General features: G+C 40.0%; 1 protein-coding gene across 4 annotated transcripts in view; it reads right to left on the bottom strand.

Moving 5' to 3' along the window:
* Positions 1 to 22,945, bottom strand: part of dlc1 (DLC1 Rho GTPase activating protein) — a 459,645-nt gene that overhangs the window by 21,330 nt on the left and 415,370 nt on the right. For 3 of the 4 annotated variants that reach the window (XM_073064603.1, XM_073064602.1, XM_073064604.1), the window contains 3 exons: positions 9,010 to 9,081; positions 5,134 to 5,215; positions 3,103 to 3,166 (listed from right to left, as the gene is read on the bottom strand). In XM_073064603.1, coding sequence (XP_072920704.1) covers positions 3,103 to 3,166; positions 5,134 to 5,215; positions 9,010 to 9,081 — 218 coding nt within the window. The remainder of the gene's footprint in view (positions 1 to 3,102; positions 3,167 to 5,133; positions 5,216 to 9,009; positions 9,082 to 22,945) is intronic. The other variant, XM_073064605.1, reaches the window with a different exon arrangement.

Below are 22,945 nucleotides of genomic sequence, written 5' to 3'. Positions count from 1 at the left end.
CATTTCTTATGACTGCATCTTGTTTCCGAACACCTAAACTTGGAATTTCCTGTTTGCTAATGTTGCTTCACAAGACCCATTTAATTCAGAGTGAAAGTACAGCAGGTCTCAGAAAACTCCTGTTCCTAAATATCTGTGGAGATAAGACAGTGAATAACTGGTTTTCATTAAAAGAATCTGCATAAAATTGCAGACTTATATTTCTGGACCTGAATGGTCAACTCAGGTTTTTTGTTTTATGCTGGTATTGTAAGTTACATTTGCATCTGTGATGAGTAAATGAGGTTATTTGCTGAAGCCTATATTATTGATAGGAAACTTAACATTTTTACTTCTGATGTTAGCCATACTTCTGACAAATAGTGAAAAGATATTTGTCATCGCTAACGAATGCCAATTAGACGACATGTATTGGGTGCTGTTTCACAAAACAGGCAAGACCTTTCTAATGGGTATCTTATAAAAGAAGTTTGGATTACAATTCCCCTAATGGTAATGACATACTTACATTGGAGCCTTATCCAATTTTGTCTATTCCGCTTGACTCAGGACTTGTGTTTCTCCAAACTGTGACTAATGAGATGGCGACACAGGGCCATTAAATCTCAACAGTTAGTGCCCTGGGGTCCTCCCCTGTTGCCTTTTTACAGATGACATTGCAAAGCTAACCTGGGGAGTTTCAGATCTGCTCTGTAATTTAACTCTCTGCTTAATTACCGTTCTCAGACATCAAGCACCAAAGATTATGAAGTCAGACAATATAAACTATATGGCGACTTATTAGCATAGTGACATAATTAAGAATTTATACTTTGCTTAAGTGTTAAAGTAGTCGATCTTGACAGTTTTCTTTTCAATTTTCATGATTATTAGTTTACTGATGAAAGACTGAGACAAAACTTATGTTATAGACTAAAAGGCTGCACCCCAGAATGAAAAAACTTTAAGTTTGTGTCAGTCACTAATAAATGTCGAAGAGTTACAGTCACTTCAAGAGTAAACTGGCATTTTACCTTTGGAAAATGAAATATAATTACTTTCCAATGATTATTTTAGACTAAAAGAGCTATTAATACATGTTGATATGTTTCTATACATTCTTCTTAGAATAAATAACTTGGTAATTTTATAAAGTTAATTGATATTATTACTATTTGTTATTATATTAAGCACTGATATTCTATTATCACAAAGAATTTACTAAATTAAGCCTCCAATTCACAATGGATTTATTTTCAAGAATCATAGCATTTATTAATCTGAAGGTTGACAAATCATTTGTGTAGTACTGAATATAAAAAAAATATGGTTCTTAAGTTTATAGAATATTTTTGACAAATACAGTATGTCCTTATGTTTCTAGGAATTTCTCTAGCTTTTAAATACAGCACTGTGAGTAGCACAACCATGCGATTATTCCTTTTGTAAAATTTTCATTGAATACTGAAGGCTTTTATAGCACAAAGTATTTGAGTAATGTCACGTCCAGTAAACAGAACTGCAAGAGCTGCACATTCTTTTTTCTGAGACTATCCTTTATTGATGTTTACATTGCGTAACAAGAAATGAGGACCTTAAGTTGAGTCGGAGCTTTGATCTCAGATTCTCTATGTACCGAAGCTAGATGGTAGTTGAGATTACTCCATGTAGTACACTTGTTTTACAAAACTATATTTACAGAAGCAAATACCTATGTGATCTTTTATCTCCCCCAATCTCAAAATCACAGTAGCTAGTTGATGACTAAATACTATAATCTGACAAGAGAAGACAGAGAGGTAAGAATTTCTAAGCATGGTCCAAGCATACTGACATACATTCCTATTTGAGGCAAGACGGCAGCAAAAAGAATGAGCAAAAAATCTCTACCCCGTACTCATGCACAAGTCACAAAGGGTCTCATTCCTTTGGCCCACTGAATGCCAGTATTATTAGCTTGCAATTGAATTAATAGATTGAAGGCAGGAGTAATGCAACTGGAATGTATGGCACAGTAGACCAGTGTCCCAGAAACAGAGGTGAACCATTACAGAGAAAGGGGCACTCACTGGGAATAGGTTGAGCAGAAGGCAGTCATTTGTGAAAATGTAATAATTAAGAAGACATTTTTGGCAATACATTTTGGTATACAAAATTCTGGAGAAACAACTAGGTGATACAAGGAAAGCAAACACTGGAGCATAAACAATAAATCCAGTTCATTCCCCAATTCACCTAATGATCTAATCCACCAAAATTTCATCCTGGATCCAGTTATAGACTATTCTAACCACGTAGCTTATAAATGTATCTAAAGTTATTATTCTTCTGCAATGCATTAAATATATGCCCCCTTTCCTTAGGTTCCCCAATCCATGAGGTAGACCGATAAAACTGATGACTGCCCCCCAATCTGCTACACTGCCACTGTAGAGGAGAAATGTTCGGCATTTGTTCACATGAATTTAAGGGCAAAGTGAATGAGCTCAGCATAGGTGCATGAAGCAACACCAATGCAGTCGTCAATGTAGTGCAGAGAGATTTGGGTAGCATTATCGGGGAAGGCTTGGAATGTGGACTGATCCGTGTAGCCAAAAAAAAGGTGGGCTTAGCTGGGACCCATGTAGGTGCCCATGGCTACACCTTTGAATTTAGAGAAAGTGTGAGGAGCTAAAAGAGAAACTGTTGATTGACCACTGTGGGTGCCCTCTTAACTCTTTTCCTCACCTGCCTACCACCTCCCTTTGGTGTCCCTCCTCATTCCCTTTCTCCCATGAGTGACTCTCCTCTCCTATCAGATTCCTTCTTCTCCAGCCCTTTACTTTTTCTACCTAACACCTCCTAGCTTCTTGTTTTATCCCCCCATCCCCACCTACCTGGTTTCACCTATCACTTTATAATTTGTAATCTTTCTCCTCCCCCACCTTCTTATTTTGGTTTCTTACCCCTTCCTTTCCAGTCACGATGAAGGGCCTCGGCCCAAAGCATTGACTGTCTATTCATTTCTATAGATGCTGTCTGACCTGCTGAGTTCCTCCAGCAGTTTGGATGTGTTGATTCTTGTAAGGCCTAACATTTCTAGAGCATCCTCTTAGAAAGCACTTCGTACAAGATTAAACTTACCCTTTTTCTCTGTGGGCTTATTTCAAGTTTCATCACAGCACATTTGTTAAGGGTGTTCAATCGTCTAAAAAGAAGGAAAAGTAGATGGATTATTGATAAGCCGAACCAAGTGACAGATCTTCCCCCAGCCTCCCCTCAGACATTCCCTGCTCCATGAATATGCGCTACCAGTTTCTTGTTTAGCCCATCTACATCAAAATGTGTGTGAGAAAGGCTCCAATTAGTATCCTTTATCCCCACTGGATAATCACAAAGCTGCAGGGAAAGAAGAACAGTAAGGAAGATGCACAAACCAGATTGCAGGACAGCCCTCACACAGGCCCTTGGTAACTCCGTGGAATGTGTGCATACTTATTTTTGAAAGAAATGAAATCTCAATTTCATTTAGAATCAATGCTTTGTTAAAGTACATTATAATACAAATCATCTATCTCCAAAAAAAAAGTTGATGATATCACCAAAATACTTAGCAAAACTAACATTAGAATCATGAAATATAATACAGGTTTCTTCTCTTTTGCAAGCATTGAGATTGTGATTCACACCACAGTTTTCAACTCTAGTGCACTTCTTCCTGCCAATTCAAGACTGCAGAACTCCTAACTTAATCCCCCCTCAGTTCTCCCCAAATAACATTCATATATATTTTAAGCAAGCTGGATGACATGCAAGAGTTCCTTCCTGATCGAACTTAGCTTGTCCATTATCCCTTTAACTTTTGATGGTATTTTACACTATGGTTGTTAGCCTTTAGTCTGGCTTTGTGTGAACACTGTACCTGTTAGCTGATCCACTTGTGTAAATCCATACCTTTGTACTGTTCTTGCACAAGCCTCCCTTTCCATTGCACCACATCCCCAAGCCCTTTCAAGTTTTCAAAGTGAATGAATTAGAAACTAACTGCATCCAGATGTACAGGCCTGTTGTGGATAATCTCACTTTCAAATGGCTCCAATTGCATCCTGTCGACTTCCATATATGATTTGTAGCCACGTTACTCTTTTTTTAGATGAGTTCCTATTTCAGGTGAGGAGCAGAGTATCAAATGCTCCTTGCCACTATGAAAATTTAAGCATTTTATGTTCATTTTTTATGCAGTGAAAACTAGAAGTAATTCCTCTTTGCTGACTTGTGCTAAACGTCTCCTTGTTCTGAGCAATCACACTCCTTTGGAGGCCTGCTTGCTTTGATGTGGGAAATAAAAATATGAACAATCTGCCGAAAAAGAATGCCTTTGATAATCATTTTGTCGAGCACTGACGTCTGTACAAGCCTCCTGACAGCTGCAACAGATAAGCCAAGTAAGTAGCTGTAGTGATGGAGGCGGCAGCTTGAAAGGTAAACAAACAGACGGCACTGTTCCAATGTGGCAAATTCTCCTCAGAGTCAGGTAGACAACACACACAGAACTATTCCTTTATCAACGGCATCATTTTCTCTTATAAAATGTTACAATGTATCCAAGTGCTTCATCTTTGTGATCTGTCTGGCTAATCTTTTGACAGAACCATTAAATCAGGAGAAAAGCTCAACGTTTTCTGCTGCATTTTGACATTAAAACAAAAGGATCTCACCAATATCTGATATTGGGGACAAGACAGTATGAGTGTAAATAGTAGCCACATTTTTGATAAAATCTCCTATCACAGACATTAGTTATATTGGTTTCACCACAGAATCCTGGAGAGGCACCATTTTACCCCTATAATTTGGGAAAGGTTAATAAACTGATAGGCCTTTAGCCATATCTTGTGTTTCTTACTATACAATGGCTCTAGTGACATCTGCTGTTACTGCTCTGAGTTAATGGTTCCATACAATCACCAGAGATCAACAATCCTTTCAGTTCTGGCTAGAGATGAAGAGAATAGGGTAAGTATCAACATTAGCTGATATAAAGCAGAACGGAGTCTTTGAGAGGTGGGGGAGGGAGGGAGAGGTGCAGTGGTAGAGATTAAATGTTAGATTTCATATATCAGGAAGCAGCCTGTCGCATAGCAGACTGGTGGGATGGATGGAATGGATGCCTACCTGCAAAGAGATTCAATTGCATCCCGGTCCAGGAAATCATGGTCCCTCTTCACTGAAGAAATATCAATAGGAAACAGCAAATCTGTGGTGCAGTCAAGACAGATGCTTGCATTAAAGAATAGTTCAAACCAATCAGACCCAGGTTTCTTTAATGAAACAAAACTGCCTTTTCATCTGAATTCTACAAAAAGGAAAAACAACTTCACACTACCTTCCTATAAAATTTGAACAGAATATCTTCATTTCAATAATTATGAGATCAGATTAGCTTTATTTGTCATGTATAGCGAAACATACAGAGAAATGGTTGCTTGTGTCAAATCAAATCAGCGAGGATTGGTCTGGGCAACCCACAAGTATTGCCACACTCCTGCACCAACAAATCATGTCCACAATGCACAAACCATACCTTTATGTCTTTGAAATGTGGGAGGAAACCAGAGCACCCGGAGGAAAACCATGTCGTCATGGGGAGAACGTACAAACTCTTTGCAGGCAGTGATGGGAATTGAATCCTGAACAATGATTGCTGGTGCTGCATTATTGTTACGCTAACTGCTATGCTACAGTGCGCCCTACCAATGAGGCATTTAGGTGAAGATTCAATTAAAAACGACTTAAAGGTAAGGAATTAACTGAGAGGTAAGGCAAGATGCAGAGTTAAAGGAAGCAATTTTGTTAAAGTGATCATTGATGCAAACATGCTTTAGATCTAAGCTTACAATTCTTTAGCATTTCTGGCCCTTCTGTTTCATGACAATTTCACTGTAGTGCCAGTCTACAGTTACCAGATATATTGGATTCAGTTTCACAGATTATCTGGGTGAGTTTTGAATTCAACATTAGTTTGCTTGTTTTGCAGTAACCTGAATGAAATTCTATCATATACTGTTGATCAAACCAGCACTCCAATGTTGCATGCTATTATCCCAGTGTAGCGTGAGAACACAGTGCTTGTTAAATGCACAGCAAGTCGCAGTGGTATTTTCTTGCTTATTCTTATTATGGGACCTTTTTTTTGTCATGTGAGATTGCTTCAAAGTTCAGTACTTCGATAGAAAGACTGAATTCTAACAACAAAGAACGTGCAAGATGAACAAAAATAAGGATTTTTGCGAAGTGGAATATTTTAAACCACCAAAACTAACCTAACTATTTTTTACATAATGAGTGCATTATCTTTCAGAATCATTCAGATGTTTGCTTCATATGTGCAAGAAGAAAGCTTCCTTGGAAGCATTCCCTGAGTAATGATAACCACAGGAATTTCCCGGTGCCTGTGATTCTCTAGTTGTCTTGTTTCTCTAGCCATCAGCAGTGGCATTCTTTATACAACCTGTAAACAAATAGGCTTCCTTCCCATAATCAATCAATAATTTCTTCATTCCCCAATTGAAAACATGTATGAAAAATTTCTTCTCATCCTCACCAAAACACATAATTAACTTTATTTTTTCTAAAGCCAAGTGTCTAATCACAAGTTGGGAAGCTATACATCTAAGTTGCATCCTAACTAACAAGATTCCTAGGAAGTCACACTGCCCATCCTTACTTCTGGTTGTGAAGTTCTGGAAGAAAAATCCCTTCATTGGCCAAGCCAGAGGGAAATGGACACTCAAATATGTGCTTGGAGTTCTAAGACAGCAGAGAGTAGACCAGGTTGGACATTTTCCTGACCAAATCATTGGCACCATTTGACAAAGCATTCTTCTGCTGGAATTGTGCAACAGATGGTAAGGAAGGACTTCCTTTCATCACCCTTGCTTGACAGTTGTGGCCTCAGATCTATAGGAAGATGTGCTTGAAAGTGCAGCGGGGATGAAGAAAGTCATCATACTTTCTGTTGTGATAACTTCAGGTTAAAGCTGTGGAGTGGTTTTTGTCCCTTGGCTCGTGTGGAAAGATTTGCCAGGGAGCTTACTGTATCTAGTGGTGGAAGAGGCCCTGTCATTCAAAGAAGAGAAGATCTGCAGATGCTGGAAATCCAAACAACACACACAAAATGCTGGAGGAACTCAGCAGACTAGGTGGCATCTAAGGAAAAGAGTAAATCATCGACATTTCTGGCTGAGACCCTTCATCAGGACTGGGGGGAAAATAAGATGAGAAGTCAGAGTAAGAAGGTGGGGGAGGGGATGAAGACATACAAGGTGATAGGTGAAACTGGGAGAGGGGAGGGTTGAAGTAAACAGCTGGAAAGTTGATTGATGAAAGAGATACAGGGTGGGAGAAGGGGGGATCTGTTAGGAGAGGGTTGAAGACCATGGAAAAAAGGGGAGAAGAGCACTAGAGGGAGATGCTGGACAATTACCAGAAATTTGACAAATTGATGTTCATGCCTTTCAGTTGGAGGCTACCCAGATGGAATATAAGGTGTTGCTCCTCCAACCTGAGTGTGGCCTCAGAGGAGAGGAGGCCATGTGTGGCCTACCTGAGTGTGGCCATGGACAGACATGTCGAAATGGGAATGGGAAGTAGAATTGAAATGGACAGCCACCTGGAAATCCCACTTTTTCTGGCGGATGGAGCAGAGGTGCTCAGCGAAGTGGTTTCCCAATCTACGCTGGGTCTCACCAATATACACTAGGCCACACTGGGAGCACTGGAAGCAGTAGATGGCCCCAACAGACTCACAGGTGAAGTGTTGCCTCAGCTGGAAGGACTGTTTGGGGCCCTGAATGGTAGTGAGGGAGGAGATGTAGGGCAGGTATGGCGCTTGTTCTGCTTGCAAGAATAATTACCAAGAGGGAGATCAATGAGGAGGGACAAATGGGTAAGGGAGTCAAGTCGGGACTGACCCCTGTGGAAAGCGGAAAGTGTGGGAAGGGAAAGATGTGCTTGGTGGTGGGATCCCATTGGAGATGGCGGAAGTTACAGAGAGTTATGTGCTAGACGTGGAGGTTAGTGGGGTGGTAGGTGAGGCCCTGTGGTGTATCTGGTCATTTAGCAGAGGACACTCTTGTGACTCTAAGTCACCAATAAGCACATTCCAAGATCCAGGAGTTCATGCTGGTGGGTGCACTCAAGTAACATGCAAAGGAGAGGAAGACTGCATATAGCCACACTGCCAGCTAGGGAAATGGGAAAGCTTAGTTGTATGGTGAAGGCTCCCTACTGTAAGTATCAAAATCTGCAGATGCTGGAAAACTGAAAAAAAAAAAGGCAGAAAATATGGAAGCAGTAGGTGGATCAGGCAGAGTCAATGTTTCAGGTTTGTGACCTTTCCTAAGAAGCACAGATGCTGCCTGAACTACTTACTGTCAGGATTTGTTGTGTTTATTGTATATGTTAACCCTCCTACCAGGCCTCCTTTGCATGTAGTGAGGGAATAGAACTTTGTAGTGTGTTATGTGAAAAAATGGAATTAAATTGCTTCTTGTGTGTCAGTAAAGACAGCAATACAAAAAATATATTGCTTTATAAAATGCATAAATATTTTCCAATGTATCTTTCTTCAAGAATTAAATTCTGTAATAAAAGATTATCATAAGTGTCCCACCTAATCTTTGCTTAAGTCCACCTTTCCTTTGGTTATTCAAAAATATACTTTACAAGCACAAGGCTTTATTGAAGTCATGATTAAAAATCTATCTTTACGACTTTGAACATCTGGTATTAAATAACATTCAAGGCACTCTTTAAAAAAAGTACTCTGAACTTTAAAGCTTTCCCCAGGGAACAAAGTAATTGCTATCAACATGGAGGAATAGTTTTGATATGGAATGAATTATAATGAAAGATCTATGTTTATTGTAACATGAGATACTTTGTGTCTTTAAGGCATAAATTTAGAAGTTACCACATGACTCAAAAGGAATTCTTTCCTATAGTAGTTTAATCCAACAGTGTATGTTAGCTTCAATAACTTTGCCTCACCTTCGTACAGCTGTGCATATTGTGGGAAACCTGCTGCCCGTAACCAATCACAGGCCTCCTTGGCCTCGCTCTCTAAATGGAAAAACAAATTCAAGATCCCATGTTTAGTCCTTTAGAATTTATTACCAATAACAACTTGTATTTATATTTTAGTAAAATGTCAAATCATTTCACAAAATATTTTAATGTAAAACATTTGCATTAAGAATACAACCAAATGCTATTAACATTAAATCTTCAAGGAAAATTTTAAAGGACAGAAAAAGAGGAGGAGAAGTTATGGAAGGACTGCTGGGACTTAAGACCTGAGGATTTGAAGATATGGCTATCAAAAGTGATACAGTTAAATTAGGGAAACATAAGATGCCAGGTTTGGAGTAGTGAGTTGATTTTGGAAGGCATTGTGTATTAGATAAATGAGGAGTGTAATGATCATAAAGAGAGTTGTAAACAAGGAACAGAAGTTTCAAATCAATTTATGGCAGGACTGGAGGGCTTTTATGTTGAAAAACTCAGTATGTGTGTTTCATTATAAACAGCATTAATGCAGCCCTATCAATTCTTGAGTATCTGACTGAAGGCAAAATTAACAATGACTGCCCACTTTCTTTGGAAGTAGAAAGGCAAAAGATAATGCCTACAGGTACTCGGTTTGCAATATTGGTGATCAAATTCTAAAATTAAGTTATGAATGCAAGAGATTCTGCAGATGCTGAAAATCCTGAGCAACACACACAAAATTCCCAAGGAACTCATCAAGTCAGGCAGCATATATGGAAGGGAATAAACAGTTGATGCCTTGGGCTGAGAGCTTTCATCAAGAATAAGTTAATCTGCTTTGGACAGTGGTTTGCTCTGAACATGCTTATTTACACTGAGTTTCAGTTCTGCCTTCTTGAGTAACGCTGTCAAAGAGTTGTGATTTAACTTGACTATAAATTTGAATGGATAACCTAAATTGACACTTTAATGTAGTATTGAAGGAACCTTTCAAATATGTTGCTAAACTAAGTCTCTGACTACACAAACAAGTAAACACAATGCAAATATTTTAAAATCGACACAACTTTACTTGGTTTTCTGTATACTTGGGTTATTCATTCAATTGATGCAGATGAGATCTTGCTGTGGGAAAAACTGATTGGAATGTCCATCTACTTTAACAGTGACTGCTCTGTATTCATAGGGAGGTGCTCGCAATATGATAAACTCTACACAGGATTTTTCCCCTTCTATATTGGTAATGATAGGTACAACACAAGTACTCAATAAGGTGAATGGAAAAATGCCCTTATTGCACTACGGTGCTTTTTGGGACATTATAAAAGAATTTTCAGTCAGCACCTGTCTCTTGTAGACTTAAACTAGCATACAGAAATTGAACAGGCACCCTAAATTTACCACCTTGCTGAGCAAAAATGTTTGGCACAAAGTAAATGATTGCTGTACGTGCTCCAAAGGTGATAAATTAAATACTGCTATTGCATACTATTACAGTATCATGATTGGAGATTTGTAATCTATTCATAAATGAAACCCAGTGGTCCTTTCACAGATTAGAGAAGCTTCCTTGTCAAAGCAGTAACCAGCACTGATGGTTAGCACGTTACGACTTAATCACTAATCCCTTCCACAATCCCTTGGCAGCGCTAGCCTCCTTGCAGTGGAATGTCTAATAAGTAGAACAATACTGTTCCAGTTTTAAGTCCACTGGGAACCAACACATTGAGGCACCACTGATGTGCTGTATTGGGAATTATTTTAATATATTCTTTATCCCCAGTATGTTGCCCATGCCGCACTTACAATTTGAAATACTCAGCATTCCTACACTGAACGAATGATGTGATAATAATACAATTGCAGAACTGTTCATATTATTTCAACTTTTTTTTGAAATAATAAAAGCTGTTAATGTTCAAATTTAGTCTTACAGCTCTCTAGCAAGTTCTGCATAACAATTTTGCAGGGTAAACTCACCAAGGGATTAAAGGAAAACTGGAAATTATTTTGTTACTTCATTTTTTTTGTGTTAGCCTGAGTACTCTCTCCCTCCCTCAACCATTGCTGTACAACAACACTCCAGGTTTGCTTGCTATCAACTCAGTGTAAATATAATTACATACAAAGCAACATGAAGTTTACACTTTGAAGGTTAATTTCCAGTAGTTAATCCTTCACTGAAGAATGCAGCTGCTTCACTGTGTGTGTGTGTGTGTGTGTGTGAGAGCGCGCGCGCGCCCTTAACCAGCCAAAGTAGAAATGGGCACAGTGTCTGCGGTGGACTGAAGCCGATCTGCACTATATTGCCAAATAAATGACAGTAGCTCACTTTCACACATTGTCAAATCAAGATTACAGGTGGTAAGTATATATGAATTCCTGGCTTTTAACCAGCCTTGACGACATCTTGGCCTCCCAGAGAAGCAAAATGCTGAACTTTGTTAGACAAAGGTAAGTGGACCATTTTGCCACCTACTTCAACCTTATCTCCTGCTTCACAGACCTTCCGTGCTTCAAAGCACTGCTCTGGAGATAATGGTACTTGTCAAATGGTTGAGCAATTGCAACATTTTTACTTTTCATTTGTGATGTTGCCAAGTCAGTCCTTTGCGAAAAAAGGGATGCTATACTGACTAACAGATTAGCTTTCTCAAAAATGGAGAACATTACTATCAAAATGTAAGTATGAACAATGTTTTTTACAATCATTTGTGAATTCTTGTGACATAGTTGGAGTATTTTAGTTATCATTTTTTAAAAAACTAACCAAGATATGATTAAGTGCACATAAGTCAGATCCTGGAGAAAAACTACCTCATTCACCTCCCTTGGGAAAAAAAGCTTAACAGGAACCATCATGGACATTTTAATAAATTCATTTCTCAACATCAACCTGAACACCAACGAAAGCCCTCCCCATCTCGGGTCACTTCATTATTTGGGGAATTACACCATTGCAAATGCTACATTAGATGAGAGCTAAAAGATGGGGTTACTAGAGACCTCTGACATTACAAGAGCAGGGCCAATGATTAATGTTAATATTAATGATTAATATTAATGTCTGATGGAGACTTTACTCCTTCCAACACTCCCACAAATTCACACACGGGCAAGGCTTCAAGTTGTGGAGTTGATGAAATCATAATGTAAGTGGACTTGAAAGACTCATACCTCAGGTTCAAGGATAATAAAAGAAAGAGAAGAAAAAAAACTGCATTAATGCAGCCCCATTCATGATGTTAGGACATCCCAGAGAACTTTCTAGCCAATGATGTGTATTCACTGTTGCAACATTGGAACTAAAGGAACTACTTTATGCATGGCAAGCTGCATTAATCACTACATGATCAGTTTCAGGGGTATTCTGAGAAATAAATATTGGGATTACTTAGCTGATTTTCCAAATACTGTAAATTCTGGTTAATTGGGACACACCAGGACCAGTATATTTAGGCACAAATATGCAGCTGCCCCAATTAGCTGAAGTTTCATAGAAATAGTTCAAAAGGTATAAGACAAACTATCATTTAATTAACAAATTATGCATTTAAATGAAATACAGAACAAATTAGAACACTACCAATATTAGTACAGTACTGTAAAACTGTGTATTAGTCCCTAATCGTTATCAATGGAGGAATTTGTCAAGTGTACGCAGCCATGTTCTTTGGATTGAAATTCTGAAATGTTTTAAAGTCAAAATAAAAAAACAAAATGATCAAAGATCACTACTTTTTGAATCGGCAACTGTCAGCTCAAATAGATGAAACTGACAGTATTTATAAACTGTTTAATCTAAGTAAGGTGTGGTGTCTAACATTCACACAAGGGCACCTGACTGACACTAGCTAGAAACTGTTCAGCACTAGTCCCCTGTCCCAATTGGCATAGCGCCCTAAATTCATTAAGTTTTGTTCTTTTAAGAGCTACCCAGATTAACTGATGGTCCAATTAATCAGAATCTACTGTAATAAATGAGATGTACAAAATGCATGAGGGAAAGACCTCGCCATCTGATTGACAACACCTCAGGGGTACAGCAGTCTCTTGGTTTTGCATTTAGGAGTTACCCTGAATTTTTGTATTCAAGTACCTGGCTGCAGCACGAATTCACAACTTTCTTGCTCAAAGACAAGGTGTTGCAAACTAAATCACAGACAAGAAATTAAGCCAGAAATGAATAAGTGCACATAAATAAATCACTTTGGCCAGTTGCTTTGGAGAAAGTGATATTTTGCACTTCAGAATTTTGCGATGGATGCTCACCCACTCCTTGCTCCTGATTCCAAATAATAAACACAGAACCAAGGCTCTGCTGAAGCATCTTAGCAGTAGCATGCTAACGTTTAATCGCTCCAATTAACAAGGTCAGCTCGTGTTTGGAGGGAGGATAGAAAATTTCTCAGTTGTAATGGTGTCATTAACATAAATACGGAACTGCAGAGTAACAACAAAATGCCAAGCAAATGGCCTGAAATCAAGTCAAAGCCAACTGCTGTTGTCCGGTCTCTGTGACTGCTCAGGGTGACAGAGCTATCTTCTTATCTCAAGTAGAATGCAACATAGGTGCGACATCAACTGGAACATCTGTGACAATCAACATAATCAGAGCTGGTATCTAAAAACAGAGAGCATTATTATCTACTTTCAAAACCAAATGATTGAAATTACAGTAACTCGTGAAATCTTATTTAAAAAGCAAATGCTCGATGACCTTCCACAAAACTGCAGAGCACAGAGTAGATATCTAGGGATGTATAATGATGGTCTGTGATACCTTGAGTTTGACTATCGTTACTTGTACAAATTCAAACTGGATTGCCCATTGTTAGTAAATGCCAAATTGCCAGCAACTAGCTCATGTTCAAGATTTTTGAACCTGTTTAATCAAAATATTTCCCTGTGAACCCCACTGTTGCTTTAAGACCATTATTGTATGCTCCAAAACCACAACTGGATAAAGTGAAACCAGAACATCCTGCACTTTATCCTGAATGATACTGAGTCAATGATCTGACATATCAGAAATATAACCACTGGCATTGCCACTATTAGGAGAAAGCTACTGGGACTCTGCTCAGGATTCTGTCTGCTGATCACTGCAAGAACACGTGCATGTTACAACAAGGTTCAGCTGTGATTCACGATATATCAGTCAGTGATGATAAACCTGATTCTGATTCTATTTCTCATCATAAACACTAAGGTTTCTACAGATGCTGGCAATCCAGAGTAACAAACAAAATGTTGTGGTGCCACATTACAACCCTTTACTTCATGTCAGCAAATCCAAACAGCTGATTGTTGACAGCAGGAGAGGAAACCAGAGATCCGTAAGCTAGTCCTCATCGGGGGATCAGAAGCAGAGAGAGCCAGCAACTTTAAGTTCCTTGCTGTTATAGTTTCAGAGGCTCTGTGCTGGGTCCAGCATGTAACTGCCATTACAAAGATGGCAAGGTAGCACCTCTACTTTCTTAGAAACTTGTGCAAATTTGGCACGTTATCTGATTCATTGATAAAATTCTATAGATGTGTGGTGGCAAGTATCCTGACTGGTTTTATCATGAACTGGTATGGGAACATCAATGCCCTTGAATAGGAAAAACTACAAAAAGTAGTGGATAAAGCCCAGTCCATCACATGTGAAGACCAGTCCACCATTGAGCATATTTACAACGAGTGCTGTCACAGGAAAGCAGCTTGCATCATCAACGACCCCCACCATCCAGACCATGCTTCCTCCTCACTGCTTCCATCAGGAAGGAGGTACAGGAGCCTCAAGTCCTACACCACCAAGTTCAGGGACACCTATTACTCCTCAACCATCAAGCTCTTGAACTAGAGTGGATAACTTCACTCACCCCAACACTGAGCTGATTCTACAAACTATGGACTCATTTTCAAGAAATGTTCTCAATATTTATTGCTTAATTATTTCAGAATCAGAATCATTTTATTGCTAGTATGTGAACACACCAGAATTGATTGTGCATAAATGGCAGGACAATATAAGCAGAATCAACAATTTACAAGAAAGCAGTGGAAACCACCGTGAGCAATAAACAATTAGCAGAACAGTCACATGCGCAAACATCAATAATAAAACTAAAATAGTTGTGAACATTTGAACAGAATCAATAATTATCAACAGAACAAGAAAAGCAGGAAAGAGTATTTAGTGAATGTTGTGCAGGGACAGTTAGGGTATCACAACAGAGTGAGTTTTGTTGCGAAGCTGAATAGCTGCAGGAAAGAAGCTCCGGAGATGACAGGTAGTCCTGGTGGTGATGGACTTATAGTGTCTCTATGATGGCAATTTGGTGAATAGGTGACTGCTAGGGTGGGTGGAGTCAACAGTAATTTTTTCCAGCTCTTTTCCTCGCTCTGATGATGAACAGGTCTTTTAACGTCAGTAGTGGATAGCCAATGATCTTCTCTTTCCCTTTGCACCACTGATTTCTGAATTTGTTCCTCATTCAGGAAATAGTCCACGCCTTTATTCCTTCTACCAAAGTGCATGATCATATACTTCCATACACTGTATTCCATCTACCACTTCTTTGCCCATTCTCATAATCTGTCAAAATCCTTTTGTAGACTTCCTGTTTCCTCAACACTACCTGCCTCGTCACCTACCTTGTATCGTTCACAAACTTGGCCATAAAATCAACAGTACCACCCATCCAAATCGCTGACATATAATGTGAAAAGAAGTGGTACTGACAATAATCTCCACTAGTTACTGGCAGCCAATCAGTAAAGGCCACTCTTTGCCTCCTGCCAGTCAAATAATCTTCTATCCATGCTGGTATCTTACCTGTAATTTCATATGCTCTTATTTTGTTTAGCAGCCCCATGTACGGCACCTTGTCAAAGGCCTTCTGAAAATCCAGGTAAACAACATCCACTGACTCTCCTTTGCTATCCTGCCTCTTACTTCCTCAAAGGATTCCAACAGATTCATCAGTATTTGGATAAACACAAGGATAAAGTAAGGTTTAGAGCATAAACACTAACAACTTCCAAACAGGGCCCCTCCAACAATACATGACATAACTAATTTTAAATAAACTAATGATTTTATTATTAGGAAACACTTATTTGCATACAAGTTTGAATTATTTTTGAAGCATGTCAATGTGTCTCACTAGCCCCCATGTTAGACAAATACAGACTCAAATTGTGGAGATGTTCTTTATCAAGATTGCTTGAAGTATTCCCACAATAGTACTGAATGTCATTTGTTCAGGATTGTTTAATGTAATTTCCAGTACACAAGAGTCATGAAGAACAAAATAATTGTTACTCCAGATCTAATGTAACACAAAAGAACACAATAAAAGACACAATAAACATAAATACATAAGACAGCTTATATCCATAAAGTGATTCTAGGCACAGGAGTGTTTGCACATAAGGTGACTGACAGGAAATGATAAAGTAGTGGTAGTTGGGGGTGTGGAGGTGGTGGGTTAGTGGGTGGAGGTGTTGATCAGCCTTATTGCTTGGGAAAAGTAATGGCTTTGAGTCTAGTGGTCCTGTCATCGATGCTACATAGCCTCCTCCCTGATGAGAGTGGAACAAACAGTCCACAAGCAAGGTGGGTCATTTCCTTCATGTTGTTGCTGGCCCTTTTCCAGCACCTTTCTGTATATATGTCCTTGATGGTGGGTAGGCTGGTGCTGGTGATGCACTGTGCAGTTTGACTACCCGTTGTAGAGCCTTCCTGCCCGCTCAGTGCATTTTCCATCCCAAGCAGTGATGCAGCTGGATTTGGATGCTCTCTACTGCGTAGAATGACCTGAGTATAGATGTGCATAGTGCAGCTCTCTTCCGTCTCCTCAGAAAGTAGAGTCATTGGTGAGCTTTCCTGATTGTGTAGAATGAGTCTGAGACTTTGAGAGGTTGTGCAAGATGTGTCGTCAAGGAGTTTGAATCTGCTCGGTTTCCACTGTGGTGCCACTGATATAAAGATGGATGTGTGTTCTCCTGAAGTCAATAACCGTCTCCTTTGCCTTGATGACATTGAGAAAGGGGTTATTTGCCTGGCACTAGATGTCAAGCTCTTCCATCTTCTCTCTGTAGGCTTTCACATTGTTAAGTTTGCCGATGACATGACACTGGTGGGGTTCATCAGGAATCGTTGCTAGTGATGAGCCCCACTGCTGTCGTGTCATTGGCAAACTTAAAAATATGATCACTTGGGTGTTTGGCTGTGCAGTCCTGTGTGAGCAGAGTGTACAGTAATGGCTCATCACACAACCCTGGGGGGGGGGGGGGGGGTGCATGTGCTGAGGAAGATGGGTAGAAAGGAGCAATTGTGCATCCTGACTATCTGAGGTCTGCAGGTTAGGTCGGAAGTCCAAATTCCAATTGACAGTGGTGTATTTAGACTGAGAAATAGGACTTTGTTCACCAATGTCTGTGTGATAATAGTGTTGAATGCTGAACTGAAATCCAGAAACAGCATTCTAACATAATGGTCCTTGCTTTCTAGGTCCATTGTTTTACAATGTGAAGATATAAGAGTGTCTTGTTTACATTTTCAGCTTACAATGTAGGTTAATACATATTTTTATTATGATTAAAGCAAATATTTACAAAATGGACATTTTAGACACAAATGAGGACTATATATAGCAGGAAATAATAAATTACAGTAAGGAGCTGACAATTTATATACACAAAATAGTTTTGCCATAAATATTGCACTTAACAATGGGCGATTTCCAATGACTCATTGTGTTCTTGTGCAGTGGCAGACACAAGACGCTTCACACTGAAGTCTCATTTGCCAAGTATGTCTCTATTGTTTAATACACAACATCCTTAGATAAACTGCCTTGAGTCTGGGAAAACAGTAACATTTTCAGAACATAACACCATCCCGTTAATTGTAGTGTCCTTTTGGGAAATTACTGGAATGGAAATATAATCAGTCTCTTTAAAATGTTTCAGCCTTTATATACTATTTTTTCTTATTCTTATGGAGTCTCCCGTTGAAAGTTCAAAGTAAATTTATTATTAAAGTACATAAATGTCCCCAGAAACAACCATGAGATTCATTTTCTTGCAGGCATTCATTTTAAATAGAAATAAACAATATAATCACTGAAAATCTGCACTTGGACAAACAATCAATGTGCAAAAGATAACAAACTACAAATTCAAAAAAAAAGGAAAAAAAAGAAATAAGTAATAGGTATCAAGAACACAAAGTGAAGAGCCCTTAAAAGTGAGTCCATAGATTGTGGAATCAGTTCAGTGATGGGGTGAGTGAAGTTATCCCTTCTGGTTGAAGAGCCTGGTGGATGAGGGGAAACTGAACCTGAACCTGGTATTGTGGAACTTAAGGCTCCTGTAACTCTTTCCTGATGGCAGTAGTGAGAAGGGAGCGTGGCTTGGATGGTGGGGGTCCTTAATGATGGATGCTGCTTTCCTTTGACGTCGCTCCTTGTAAGTACGCTCAATGGTGGGGAGAGCTTTCCCTGTGATCGACTGGGCTGTCCTATTCTTTGGAGTTTTTTCCATTCATGAGCATTGGTGTTCCCATACAGTAGTGGTCACCAACCTTTTTAAGCCCAAGATCCCCTACCTCGGCCTTAGTAAAAGGCAAGATCGACTCTAGATCAATTAGTTACATGCATGCGCACTGGGGCAGAAAAGACCGGAAATAAAACCCCGCAACCTGGAAGTAGAAGTAATGTATAAACACCAGGAGAGTCCACCTTTTTTTTGCACCACGGACCGGCCGACTGCGGGGGGGGGGGGGGAGATGTTAAACATGACGGGAATACAGTGATACTCGAAGCAGGTTCCTTGTTTTTATTCTACAATTTAGTTTTTGCGGCTCTCGGCACTTAGCTTCTATTGCCCCTGCTCACGTTTTTTCCGCTCACAAAACTCAACGGGTTTGTCCTTAAGTACAGGGTGCTTGGACTCAGGGTACCGAAGCGGTTTTGAGTGCTTTATTGCCTCATTGGACAGCCTCCGGGTCCGAACTCCAGCCTCCTGTCCACCCGCCACCAGATGCCTTGGCTAGATGTGGTTGGTTGTGGGTTGGGTGAGAGGACAAGGTCAGGGCTGGAGGTCCCCGTACCGGGGCCGCGGTGGTCTCAGTACGGAGAGCGCGAGCGACCGAGTGAGGAGTGCAACAGGGTGAATGCCCACCCCCCTTGTAAGATCTATCGGCCGACAAAAGTTTGTTTCAGTAGATCGCAGCAAGGTAGCTGCTCTGATACTTATGAAACGCTGAGCCCGAATTAGGTCGTCTGCGAATACTTTAGCACCGGATTCCCCACGAACATTTGGTGTGTTGAACAGGTTTAGAGGCAGTGCTCCAGGCCAGTAGCAACGGCACATCCCGCTGGCCGCGCGAGGCCAACCAGTGATCCCTGGTGCGAGGGTGTCACTGCGGTTAGGCGACTGATGACCTTGTGTGAGTTCAAGTTCAACAGTGGCCGTGAGAGGGAATGAGAAAAGGTGCAGCTGATTCCTATTGTTTCCTCGCGGCCCGGTGGTTGGGGACCACTGAAGTACACTGTGTAGTGCGGGGGAGCTACACGCATGCATACTGGGCAGGAAGAACAGAACTAAAACCCCACAACCCGGAAACAATCTCTCAACAGTATTTGTGTATTTATTTTTCTTTTTTTTTCAGGATCTACTGGGAAAGTCTCAAAGATCGACCAGTCAATTGCGATCGACGGGTTGGCGACCACTACCATACAGGGTCATGATACAACCAGTTAGTATACGCTCCATCGCACATCTATAAAAGTTTGTCAATGTTCTAGATGACATGCTGAATTGGTGTAAACTTCTATGGAAATCGAGGCACTGCCATGCTTTCTTTGTGATGGTTTACAGGCTGGACCCAGGACAGATCCTCTGAAATGATAACACTGAGTAATTTAAATTTGCTGATTCTCTCTCCCACTGATCCCCTGATGAAGACAGGCTCATGCACCTCCAGTTTCCATCTCCTGTAGCCAATAATCATGGCTTTGTTTATGCTGACATTGAGTGAGAGGTTGACGTGGAGACACTATTCACCCAGATTCAGAACCTCCCACCTATGTGCTGATCCGTCACTACCTTTGATCTGACCCATAACAGTAGTTCCACCAGCAAACTTAAATATGGCATTGGAGCTGTACTTAGCCACACAGTCATAGGTGTAAAGTGAGTAGAGCAGGGGGCTGAGCACTCAGCCTGTGGTACACCTGTGCTGATGGAGATTGTGGCGGAGATGTTGTTGCCAATCCGAACTGACTAGGGTCTGTAAGTGAGGAAACCGAGGATCCAGTTGCACAAAGACATACTGAATGCAGAGCTGTGGTCAATGAAGAGCCTGATGTATGCATTTTCACCGTCCAAGAGCTCCAGTGGAGAGCCAGTGAAGGGGCATCTGATGTTGACCTGTTGTGATGGTAGGCAAATTGGAGCAGAGCCAAGTCACTCCTCGGGCAGGAGTTGATATGCTTCATCAACAACCTCTCAAAGCACTTCAGCACAGATGATGTAAGTGCTACTGGCCGATAGCCATTGAGGCAAGTTAACGCGTTCTTCTTGGGCACCAGTATAATTGAAGCCTGCTTGACTCAGGTGGGTAAGTCAGGCTGCTGAAGTGAGAGGTATCAGTGAACGCACCAGCCAGTCGAATAGCACAGGTCTTCAGTACCTGGCCAGTTACCCCTACTGGGTGCTTTCTGTATGTTCACCCTCCTGAAGTTCCCTCTGTCAGTTATTTTCATTTTTCTAGTTTGCTTTTTGTTTTGAATAGTTAAGTATATTTTAAATAATTGGATTCAAGAAAATGGGAAATTAAATATGGTACTAAATATAAGGCTCACATTTCACATATGACAAGCTAACAAAATAATAATAATGAAAAATATTTACACTTCTGTTTTAAATCTAATATACTTAATATTTTCAACCATCTACAGAAAAATTAACATACATAATTTGAAAATTAAAATCACTGAAATCCACAACCAAAGGAATAATATTTTTCTTGATGATAGCCAGCAGCAGGACAATATAAGACACACTTCTGATAGGATAATGGCAGCTCCAAAATGTCATCCCTAAACAGTATGATTTAGTGGTGTGGTGTGTGTGCATCTGCTATATTTAGTCTGGAAGACCAAAATAGACCTGTTGCATCTACTTAAACAATACAAGGTGGGTCCTTGCTACTGCACAGTAAACGCCAAGAGTCTATTTCAAGTTTCATCCTAAACAGAGGAAATTCTGAGACAATCAACTTTACAGTTCTTATTATCCTCTTCATTTTTTATAGACATGATGACTTTGGCATGCTGTGTGGTAAGTTTAATATTGTCTGGAGCCATTCAGGATCTCAGCTCTACCTCTTTCCTGTCCTTGTTTCCTGTTGCTAAGGGGAAAAGTAAAGCATGAGACTCCTGTTTACAATGCTGATCCATCCTGTAGAGAACAAGCTCTCTCTTTGCAAGCTGCATTCACCAGATGCATCCTGAACAAACACAAGGATGGGGCACTCTCATCGAACTGTATCTGCAAGAGTTTAATCTGTCACATAATTCTTTTTATCATATTGGGGTCAGGGGACTATAGGAGGCCACAGCCATCTGCTGGATCCTGAAAGAGCACACTGGAATCAGAAACTTAGGAATAATGGAGATAGCTAATGCTAATTATCTGCCCTCTGGAATACCAATGGCTGCAGGCCAGATGGACTGAATGACTATATACAAGGCAATGCAGCTTTTCTGTCCTGGTGACAGATTTATATGGAGCAGTTCTGGCCAATCTGCTTTCTTGGTATCTTTATCTTATTTTTTTTTCCCCTGAAAGCTACGTAGAAAGCTACATTTTTATATAAAAGGGTTTGGGTCCATTAATTCTGGTAGAAGGCAATATTCTGAATGGATCTGTCAATCACTGCCTTCTCACTGTGTGATGCAAATATATCCTTGTTTTCTGTCATAGTCCATAGATGGACATGTTGTCATAGAGAAAAGCATTGCAGGAATGGGCCCTTTGGCCAATCAAGTTCACACCAATCCATTTTTACAGTATTCTCACCCCTAATCTATGTTTTTCTCCCCAAATTCCCATCATTGGTCTCTGGATTCTACTCCTCACCTATAGAGCAGGGACAGAACCAATTAACTTACCAACCCCCCGTGTTGTTTGGATGTGGGTTGGAAACCCATGCGATCACAGGGAGAACGTGCAAACTTCACACAGATAGCAAGATCAGGAATTAACCCAGGATGCTGAAGCTGTGAAGCAGTGGCTATACGAGCTGAGCCACTGAACTGCCCCGTACCATTCTCGGGCCTCTCTTCCTTGATAAGGGCAGCAACTCTGCACTATTACTAATAGATTAATTAATGCATCTATAATGTAAATTTTAAAAAGCTATTGATGTTGGAAATTTGTTATTAAAAAGATATATGGAACAGATCAGACACTGTCCATAACAGTGTCCATAAACATTTCAGCTTGATTTTTTTAATATCAGAATTGGTGCTACTATGAGCTATAGAGTTCTCACATTCTAGGTCATAACACTATAGCACAAATTCATATCACATATCTACAAACGTTTGTATTTTGAATGTCAAACCAAATATAAGTTATAAAAACAATATTAAATTCCGCTGAGCTGTTTTCATAGCTAACGTTGAGGTGTTCCTCCTTTATTTACTTACTAGGCAACCCATTTGCCCTTCATGAAGTTCTATTACAACTTGTTCCTGTTCATAGTTATCACTGGTGCAATGTAAATGCTGAGCATCCAGGTTGATACATGATTCACATTAGGGTGGTGATCATCCCCATTATTTTGGATAATCACTCCTTTTCTATTTTGAATAACTGAAAATGAACACAAGTAATTTCAAAAACACAACCACACTGCTTTCAGGGACGTTGA

This window comes from Hemitrygon akajei, chromosome 13, assembly GCF_048418815.1.
Source record: "Hemitrygon akajei chromosome 13, sHemAka1.3, whole genome shotgun sequence".
NCBI lineage: Eukaryota > Metazoa > Chordata > Chondrichthyes > Myliobatiformes > Dasyatidae > Hemitrygon > Hemitrygon akajei.
Note: the sequence above shows the minus strand (reverse complement) of the source record. Positions and strands in the feature narration are given on the sequence as shown.